Below are 10,177 nucleotides of genomic sequence, written 5' to 3'. Positions count from 1 at the left end.
CTAACAAAAGTTGATGACTTTACTTTTTAATTTGCCTGGAAATTTTAAGTAAACTGTAACGTTATGAAATTCTGTTCTTTTATTGGTAGGGATACCAGGAATTGAACTCCGGTCCTTGGGCTTGCAAGGCAGGAGGCAGCACCACTGAGCTAAATCCCCAGCCCTTAAACTGTATTATGAATGAGCATACATACTCTCTATTTCTGGCTAGGAGAAAGTCAAAACCTACAGGACACGTACCTTCTTCTCTCCAGGGCATCCAGACTATTGCACCTGAGCTTGTGTTTTGAGTTAACTTATTTTACTTAACAATGGCCCCCAAGCACAAGACTAGTGGCATTGGCCAATTTATTACAGTATATTGCTATTATAGTTATTAGTTATTTTACTAGTCTGTTGCTATGCCTGATTTATGACTGAATTTTATCACATGTATGCATCAGGAAGAGTGATACAGGGTCTGGGTCTATCTGCTTCATTTCAGGCAACCACAGAGGTCTTGGATAGGGAGGTTGCTGTATTCAAGTGAGGGCTTGATTTGCTCCAGGTTCTTCCCTTTTTATATTCCCACTGTCCCAACTACATCACTGGAAAGACCCTTCAGCTTTTTAAAATACTACTTCTCTGGATTTGAATTCCATCCCCACAGCATCATCTAAAAACAGCTCAGTAAACCTCCTCCTCATTCCATAGTATTCATACCACTGAAGTTCTCCAGAGACCCTGAGTATAAAACCCTGATTCCCATCCCAACAGGCAAGGAGGGGCTCATAGTGAGGGAGACACCTAACACCACAAGGTGGCACTTGCCTCACTTGGCTCCTTTCCAATGTCCCCCAGCCCTTCCCCAGCAAAACCAGCACCAACTCTGGTGAGGACCAGTAGTCTAGACACCTGGGCAGGTTTTTTCTTTCTCAGTTCTACCTCGTCAGTGGGTGTACTCAAAAAATGTTCTTTCTACATACTTATCAACAACTTCCACATATGGAAGTATTTCTACCAAAGTACTAGTAAATTGTATTTACAATAAGCACATGGCGCTAGGAAAGCAGACACAGATTACAATAATAATCCCTTAATTACTCTTAAATTCTGTATTTGTTCTCAAGAAGGCAAAAAAAAAAAATTTACTTCATGTCCTAGAAATGCTAGGCAGTCTGAAGAAACCAGGGCTGGACGAAGTGGTGAACAGCAATGCCAGCATGGAAGAATGAATTGTCCTATGCTTTGGATGTTCCAGAGCCCCTCCACCATTCCAAATTTAACCTTTAATGTCCACATTACCACATGTAGGCAGTACCACTCCACTCTGGAATTACTGAGTTCCACCTGCATGCTTTCTGCTATTAGAAAGCAGAATGGTAAGCTGGAAATAGGGTCAATGTTAAGGATTCTACCACTAGATGGAGAAATTACCCCAGGCCAGCAGAACCATGGGTCTGTCCTGTTGGAAACATGCAGCAGCAAAGATATTTACAAATTCAAGCTTGTTCAAGTTACTATGGCAACTATGCTTTATGCTGGTAAACAGTAACTTTTTAATCAACTAATTTTGTGTACTTTCACTGGCATCCGGTGGACACTCTATATTAATCTTTTATGGCATCTGAATGTTTACATCCCGTCATTATTCACATTCATCTATGATTCAGTGTTATTTAAACTTCCTGAAAATCATTTAACATCATTTCCATTTTTGTGGCGATTAGCACTAAGTGTATTCAAATTTTAATTCCAGTCCTGAAGCAGATTAAATATAAACATTAAAGTTCACAGTAGATTAAAATGCCTAATTATGAGAAAGCTATTATAAACAGCAAAAATTAAACTCACCCCAAAAGAGAGGTTTGAATAACTAGACCAATCAGATCTTGAATATTGCCTTTATTTTGCAGAAAATGCTCTCTGCCGATTGTCTTTGGCTATTTTGTCAAAAGAAAAATATAAAACAATTGGTTCACAATACAAGAGATTAGCTGAATAGGCTTAAACACCTTCTAGTGGACAGGAGTCAAAATCACCAGTTCAACTAAAATCTGCTGTTCTCCCTATGACTTTGCTCTGTCCTTAACAGCTCAACTCTAACTACTTTTAAGCAACAGGGAAGAGAATTAAAAGTGTGCCTTGTGTCTTACTAAAGTAGGACCAGTGGACATTCCAAATCCAGGTGTGCCAAAATCACCTACACACTGTATGAGAGGTTTTAGGACTCAGAAAAATTTTTGCCTGTGAATCTTGGGAAAAGGGGCTAACTGTCCCCAAACACAGATTCTAGCAAGCTGGGTTGGTGGGACTCAGCAGGTAGCAAAGCACGTATTTCACCGCTTACTTTAGAATGAAGTCAACCAGGCTTTGTCTCCCAGTTTCTGTCCCTGGACCCATGAGCCTGCCATCTGTGCCTCATAGATGGAGCCGATCAACACTGGTCACCACAGTGGAAAAGTCGTTGAGCCTCTGGGACAAGGGCTGGGTCACATGGAAGGAGGAGACACAGGCGTCCATGAGGCTATGAGGCGGCCTTGGGCCGCGGCGTCATACTGGCTATCAGGAATGTCTGTGACAGTGGCCGCCCCTTCATACAAGGGTGAGCTCGAGGACGAGGCAGCTGGGACTGCATGCGAGAGGGATGCGTAGTGTGCAGGGGAGCCTCGGAAGAACTGGGCCCCCAGCCCATTGGACACACCCGCTGCCTGGGAGCCAGGGGTGATGGTGCTGTTGCTCACAGACCACAGACTTGGGTACTGGCTGGAAGGGAAAACAGAAGTCAGGGAAAAACCAGTGCTCTGAATTGATCCCTAATGATCACATTACAACATTATACAGCTCTTCAAACAGGTCATTTTCTCTATGTTTTGTAACTCACAACCACATTCCGAGGGGTATAGAAGTTGTTGTCATATCTATTAAAAAGAATAAAAATCCCTAGGAAGTCAACTAAAGATGGTTTGCTTTTACACAGCTCCTGCAGAGCGCTGTTAAGACTAGGCTACAAACAGTGTTTAACAATGCAGAATTTGATCCCAGGATTTAGCTCAAAGGTTCTGCCACCTGCTTCACAAGCACAAGGACCCCAAGTTCAATCCCCAGGACCAAAATACAAACAAACAATGCAGAATTCTCAGACATGCAGAATGGTACCTTCCATAGGATGAGGTGCAGTACCGTTTTTTAACTAGCACCTCCCTGCCCCTACTGCAATCATTCTCATGACCACAACTGGAGCTCCTGGACTGGAGGGTGGAGAACCATCCTCTGGAGACCTCAACTCCAGCAGTATGCCACTGCTTGCATCTTGTCCCATTCAGTGGGTTGGTGCCAGCATGGACAGTCCAGGGAGGGACCACCAAGCTGGACCGGGGGGGGGGTCAGTCCTAGCTCTCCCTTTCAGTCGCTGTCCTGTATTAGACTGGGCCTGTGACTGTTTCTAGGCCATTTCCTAAAATATAAATAAGGGAGTTGGAAATGAGTATTCTACCATCTGGTCTGAGCACATCAGAAGTGAACACTGTTAAAGGGCATGAAAATTTTGTATGGGCATAATAAGAACTCATATTGCTATATTATGTGCCAAGCTATGTCCTATACTTCAATTGCATTTGACTTTGTAAATGAAGGAAACATATCACTTTTCAGTCAGCTGCTTGGTTTTTAAGCCATTCTCCTTGACAAAATTTGCAGATTAATAAAGCATATGTGTTAAGGACTTTGATCCTATATCCACAGACAAACCAGCAAATTTATTTCCTTAATTGAACAGGCAGCTCCTATTGAATAAGGTTCTATAACATTTCTTTACACAGCATCCGCTGGTCCCAACAACCCTGTAAGACCAGGCTGAAGTTGGGTTTACTAAGTATCTTCTTTGTACCAGGAGAATTCCTGGCTTAGAGAAGTTAAGAGATTGTCCATCATAGAACTAGCACACAGCACAGCAAAGAGGGAGGCATTCGTTTTGTGAGAACATGTCCGAGGCCAGCTCAGGGGATAGGTTTCAAGCAGGAACTCCGCAGTCATGGAATCAGGTGCCCCTGCACCTACCCAGCTGTTAGTAGAATTATAAGTAAAAACCCAAGCCAGATGCAGTGGTGTACACCTACAATCCTGGCACTTTCGGAGGCTGAGGTGGGAGAATTGCAATTTCAAGCCCAGCTTGGGCCACTTAGTGACTTAGGGTGACCAGTCTCAAAATAAAAACAATTAAAAAGGGTTAGGAGTTGTAGCTTATTGCAAAGACCCTGAGTTCAATCCTCAGTACTGAAATAAGTAAGTAAACCCACCCACCCACAAGTACAGGGTAGATTAAAGAGAAAAAGTAGGAGGAATGGAACCAGCATCAGGTCACAAGAGGGTATCCATCACTTTTTACACATACATACCTAGAGCCAGTGGAAGGGCTGGCACTATGACTCATGGGGAGCATACTGGTGTGGCTGGGTACTCCAAGGCTGGACCAGTTGTCATGAGATTGCAGCATAGACAGGCATGCAGATGAATTGTCTGAGTAGGCTGAGGAACATTAGAACACGGTTACTAGATGGGCATCTTCCAAGATCAAGAATATACATTGAAATGCTACCTTAACTGGAATACTCAACACTGAAAACAAATGGTGTAAGAGATATTAAACAAAGGAAGCAATCTGCCAGCCAGCTTCACTGGTCATCAGTGCACAAGTTTACTGCCAAATATATTTATGTGAAAATGTATCCCCATAAGCCCAAGCTTTTTCTCCTATCATCAGATCAGTAGATGCTCTATAGAAAATGAACTCTATTCACTTATTTGAGGATAGAGATTTTATATCTTGCTTTTTTCCATGTTGGAGATCAAACCCAGGGCCTTGGGCATGTTAGACAAATGCCCTACCACTGAGCCACACTCCAGGCCCAAATTATTTACCTTTAAAAACAAAAATAAATGTCACTTTAATCTGCCTTGTCTCCAAGGATTATTTCATAAGAGTTAAATGGGCTATGGATACAATTACTCCAGGCAAATTGAAAGTATGATCTTCGAGCCTCAGAGTCTAGCTTCTGGCTGCACAAGTCCCAAGGGCTATTTCCTTTCATTTCAAATCAGTTGTAATTGCTTAATTGCTTTATGGTGTTCTTTAGCTATTTGCCTCCTTTTGGAGGAGACAAAAGTAAGTCTGGGAACAGAGTGTCAGAGAGAATTAGGCCTGGGGTCTTTACAGGCTGCCCAGGGTTCAGGACATGACAAGAGGCATCAGACCACCTGGAGGGCTGCCCCCCACCTGGCGTCTGAGTGGGGCCTGAGACAAGATCCCAGCCAGTTTTCAGTGATGTCGATGCCACTGCTCCAGGTCTACATGGGGAAAATCATGTCTAGTGAGAAGTTCTCATGCCTGTTTGGCCCAAAGTGACCACTTTAGAAGGAACTGCAAAGCACCTAGGCCTGCTCCACCCTGGAGACTGATCTACAGTTAGAGAACCAGAAAAAACTATCACTCCGAGGCACCCTGGACATGACAAGCCCCCACCTGGACCTCTGAGGTGGACCCAGCAGGTGTGTGAACATGAGATGGACATCTTTCTGGAGCCACAGAATTGGCTTCCAGAAGAGGGTCTCCTTTCTTGTTCTGGTACCTGCAGAATGACTTCTGGGAAGGGGCTTCCGGCCACCCACCAGGCCCAGGGGATTTAAACTTGTAACCTACTTGGAGAGTTGTTCCGATGAGAGTAGGGACTGGGGTAGGGCGCTGCTCGGTGGCTCCTCAGGGATGGGTACCTTTCACAACCATGTGTAGAGGGCAGAGAGAGGGCTCCTCCAAATTGAGGGTGGGGACTGGTGGGTGGGCAGAGTGTGCTGGTTCCAGGAATAAGCCAGCCCCCTGCTGTGAGGAGAGAATGCTGAGTGACTGGTGTTGGTATCCACTGTATATTCCAAGGAGCGCACAGCAAAGACCTATGACTGGGTTTTTTCCTCAAGTCCTTGGGGAAGTGAGTAGTCTTAACTTTCAATGTTCAGTGTACAGTCTACAGCCCAAGGGTTACAAGCGTGGGTGGTCCTTCTCTTGTTCCTGCTCCTCCTCCTCTACTACTCTGCTGCCCACCCAGGGTCTTGCTCTGTGGGTCCATCTGGGGTGGACCACTTCCTGCTTCCTCTTCTGTTTCAGGCTCCCCAGCACCTCCCCACATTCTTCCCACCTAAGCATCAGAAATTTTCTAGGAGGCTGTCCTGTCAGTCTCTAAAATTCCCATTTTTTCTTTGTTCTTTTAAAAAAATTGTTCAATTCAGGGCTGGAGATTTAGCTCAGTGGTGCTGCCACCTGCCTTGCAAGCACAAGGACCTATGTTCAATCCCTGATACCAAAAAAAAAAACAATTTTTGTTTGTTTAATTCAAAAACAACAGTTAGGTAGATAACTACTTTGCTCTAATTTCTAAAGTAAGGAATTTTGCAGACAATACTTAAAGGAGGGAAGGAAGCCATGTGGCTGTACTGCAGAGCCCCTCACCTACAGTGTACACCTCTTCCTTATCTGTGGCTGCCCTAAGTCACCATGGGGTCCTGATTATTAAACTGTTATTACTGAAAATCACCCATTCAGCATGGAAGAGGATAGCTGGAGGAGAATGCTAGACTGAAGCCTTTCAAGGTACAGCAAGCACTACCTTCTCCACCCCTGCGCAGATAGCTTTTCTCCCCGGAGTGGAGAGAAAGGGATGCTAAGGATTTTTCCTCATAGATATCACCCTAGAGACCTGGACCTGCTCAAACTCATGGATCTCCTAAAAGAAGCCAGATGTGAAGCAGAAGTACCCTTCTTATAAGCCAAGTTTCCACCAAAACCAGAATTCATGATCCATCCCCAGAACCAAAACAGGCTCAGGGTAACAAACTGTTCATAAGCATCAACCCAAGATAGGCTTTCAGGGTTCAACTATCAGGAAAACAGAAATTTTCTCAAGAAGAAATTATCTCTTCTTGCCCATCTAAGCCTAAACACCCTCCAAGGTCCCAGGGATCTCTGTCCCATGCCTAGTGCAGCTGCCTCAGTACAGAACAAATGAGCCTAGATGAGTTGTTCAAGGTAAGGTAAGCACCCACGCCCAGTTGGTGGCAGGTCATCTCTCCATCAGAGACAATGGGTTTTTACACACAGATGGGAGCATACTGCTTCCTCGCCACACCCAGAAACTGGCTACCATCAATAAGATTATTCCTGAAACAAGGCACCCGGGGGGCATAGGGTACAACAAACCATACATTGGGAATATCCAGGCTGTTGGCTGTCCCCCGCTTCTTCCATCATATCTTTGTGATCACTTCTGTCAAAAAAGCATATCACATTGTCAAGGAGAAACATCAGAAATTAAGAATGTATAATAGGTCTTCTTTCTGCCTACTTCCTTGGCCAATGGGCAGAGCTTGGATGTTCTCACCTTTCTTTTGCATCCAGAAAAGCTTTTGCAAATGGGTTGTATTTAATTTTAAGAGCTGTGATCTGAAAAAAAGAAACTGTATTTACTACTGTATTTGTCATCAACCAGAGGATGTATTTTAGCACCAAGAAATTGAGAAACACCATCTTGGAATATTCAAAACAGAACAGAATTCTTTCAAGGTGTCTTTTTTGTTTCAGTCCAGCGTAGCTGAGAAATTGCAAAGTGTACATTTATGAAAACTTTTAAATATGAATTTTCTGAGCGAAATTCACAATAAATTTAATCCACCACCAATAATATCCCATGTATATAAATCAAAGTAACTCAAACCATAGCCAGGGTTGCCAACGAAGTGCTTATCTGTGGTCAACACTGACAACTGAACAAGTTTTCTGTACAGGCATCTAGCCAGCATTGGGGTGCAGCAGTCTTCACATTGCATGAAGCAGCAGAACTTTGTAGCCCATCCTGCCAGAATGGTTTCCAAAGCAGGAAGGTGCCTCCTTCACTCAGAAATTCTCATAGCACTTAACTGAAATGTTTTATGCATTCTTTATTTCAAGCATCTGGTATATATTTCTAGTTTTAGACCCTTTTATGGAGAATTTTAAAGGAGAAATTTTTTGAATGAATGAGGATTTATTTTAACTGCCCCCTTGGTCCTGACTTCAGGTTGTGGTGGTAAATTGGAAAGGGCACTGAACACTGGTGTCCCCCTCATTGTTGCCCACCATCTGCTCATCCCCAGGTTCTCCAGGGGGCTACCCACTGAGAAAGTTTCCTCACTGGCACTCTTACCTCCTCATTCTGATAAGCAGTCACTGCTATGAATTGGGTCTCGGGAAAACAGTGGCTGGTGATCATGCGCTGTGGACCTCCGACTCTTACTATGTGAATCCGAGGCTCGTACTTATGTAAGGAGTTCAACATGATCTAAAGGAAACACACACAGCAACCCAAGTCCCATTTAAGACACCAAAATATCCATTCGAGTTACTGCCAAGGAGAAAAGCACATCCAAGCCTCAGAAAATCCTACAGCTCCCCCAAAGTGTCTTACTGTTGAGGATGGACAAGGGAGTCCTCAGGTGTCACTTCTTATTGGTTAAGACCCGCTGCTTCCCACAGGTGTGAGCTGCCAGTACTACTAAAGACAGTGAATGCTCGTGACAAAATCCTTTACACCGTGGTGCCAAGGATAAGGGGACTGCGGCAGACACCTCCAAAAGCCTGAGCTCGATTGTCCTCCAGAAACAATGTTGAACTAAAGAATGTTCTTTGGAAAAGGAACCAACCTTGTTCAGACTTCTGCAAATTTTCCCACGACATGTGTTTATTAGCTATAACGTGACTTTACCATCGAAGCCCATCTCTTCAACCTCAGGAGAGACTGGGACTAGAACAGAAAGGTTCTCCAACTCCAGAACTGCAGGAAATCCTCAAAGGTGAGGGCTCCCACTCCTGTTCTCCAGGCCTTGGTGTGACCATTATCAGCTTAATATAAACAGCTACTGAAGATTTAATTGGGGAAAGCAGTGGCAGTTTCTCCAGGGCAGAGGTAGCCTCCTGTCCCAGCCAAGAGACCCCTCAGGAACAGCAGTAGAGGTGCAGTGTCCTCTGTCTCAGCCCTCCAGGCTCCATGGCACCTACCTGGCCACCTCCGTTCAGCTTGTTGGTGAGCTTGACTTTGCTGAAGGAGACGGGGGCCTTCATCCAGTGGGCTCCGAAGTTGGGTGAGTCGGGGTGTATGTACACGCAGCTGGGCGCCTGCGGCTCAGGCTTGCCCCCAGGAACCCACTCCCCGTTCACGTACTTCCAGCGGTGGTTGTCGGCCGCCACGAAGTCCAGCAGGAAGGAGTACATGGCGTTGGGGTCCAGGCCGGACACGTTCACCTTTAGCACTGGAAACATTCTCCTGCAGAAGACAGGAACAAGCAGGAGGACCAGGATCTAAGCCATGAGGCTATGTCAGGAACCTTGGTAGAGGGGACCCATCCTCGAACTTGCAAAGGGGTCTGCCAAAAGGACTCCTCTCTGAACCGACCACATCCAGGGCCTGAGGCAGAGTGGAGAACACCTGGCTAGCATTTGGGGGGGGGGCACAAACTGGACCTAGGTGTGGATCAAGGTCCTGGAGACCCCTCGGGGTCCGGACCCTAGGGTTCGAGAGTCCCACCTACCCTAAACTTCTGCAGGGAAAGCCCCAGAAGAGTGCCGGTTAGGGATCCGGTAGTGGCTAACCACGCAGAGGGAACCAAAAGCCCTCCCTAGGCAGAAATAGTGCCTTGGGTAAGGCGCTCCGACCCCTTCGCGGGTCTGGACACGCACCTACCTGCCATTCTTGGTCACTATCATCTCGTTGGTGAGCTCCTTGAAGCGCAGCCACAGCTCGCTCTCCTCCAGGCCCACGCGCAGCTCGCGCTCGGTGGGGTCGCCCTTCTCGCTGCCCGCCTGCAGCTCACTCTCCACGGCGCTCAGCAGGTGGTCCACGCGGTACTGCAGGCTCTTCCCCGCGCTCTCCGCGCCCGGGGAGCTCATCCTCTCGCGGCCCTCCCCACCGCTCCCGACCCGGATTCGCTACCCTACAGCCACCTTCACCCCTTTCGGCCGCCGTCTTCCGAGAAAAGGGGTCTCTTGGGCCAAGACCCTGGACCGCACCGGGTCCCAGATTGGAGCCCGGAGAAGGGCCAGGGCCGGGATGAGGGGGGAGGGGGCGGGGGAGGGGAAAAGGGCTGGGGAAGAGGTGATTCCACTTGAACTCCCTCGAGG

The 10,177-nt window shown here is 46.3% G+C and overlaps 1 protein-coding gene across 4 annotated transcripts; it reads right to left on the bottom strand.

Annotated features, from left to right (window-relative positions):
• Nucleotides 1-1,920: 1,920 nt before the first annotated feature.
• Tbxt (T-box transcription factor T) lies at nt 1,921-10,093 on the bottom strand. Of its 4 annotated transcripts, none has more exons than XM_010610550.2 (8): nt 9,741-10,093; nt 9,059-9,323; nt 8,208-8,342; nt 7,407-7,468; nt 7,231-7,292; nt 5,678-5,854; nt 4,377-4,506; nt 1,921-2,745 (listed from the first exon to the last, which is right to left on the bottom strand). In XM_010610550.2, exons 1-8 carry the CDS (start codon nt 9,944-9,946, stop codon nt 2,472-2,474), a joined length of 1,311 nt encoding a protein of 436 aa, XP_010608852.1. In that variant the 5' UTR covers nt 9,947-10,093; the 3' UTR covers nt 1,921-2,471. The 4 variants fall into 4 exon arrangements, with proteins under 4 accessions (XP_010608852.1, XP_010608853.1, XP_033619222.1 ...); XM_010610551.2 differs by having other exon boundaries at nt 5,678-5,851; XM_033763331.1 differs by having other exon boundaries at nt 7,231-7,289.
• Nucleotides 10,094-10,177: the final 84 nt, after the last annotated feature.

Source organism: Fukomys damarensis, unplaced genomic scaffold (genome assembly GCF_012274545.1).
Source record: "Fukomys damarensis isolate Sample0158 unplaced genomic scaffold, DMR_v1.0_HiC HiC_scaffold_14, whole genome shotgun sequence".
Lineage (NCBI taxonomy): Eukaryota > Metazoa > Chordata > Mammalia > Rodentia > Bathyergidae > Fukomys > Fukomys damarensis.
This window is presented reverse-complemented; position numbering and strand designations above follow the sequence as displayed.

Excerpts from the sequence above, each read along its gene's own strand:
- Tbxt (XM_010610550.2), bottom strand. The coding sequence starts at position 9,946 with ATGAGCTCCCCGGGCGCGGAGAGCGCGGGGAAGAGCCTGCAGTACCGC. Across the intron at positions 9,324-9,740 it reads ATAGTGACCAAGAATGGCAG|GAGAATGTTTCCAGTGCTAA; the intron begins GTAGGTGCGTGT and ends TGTCTTCTGCAG. Across the intron at positions 5,855-7,230 it reads ACAGCCTGGATATTCCCAAT|CAGGGGGCTGGCTTATTCCT; the intron begins GTATGGTTTGTT and ends CTCTCCTCACAG.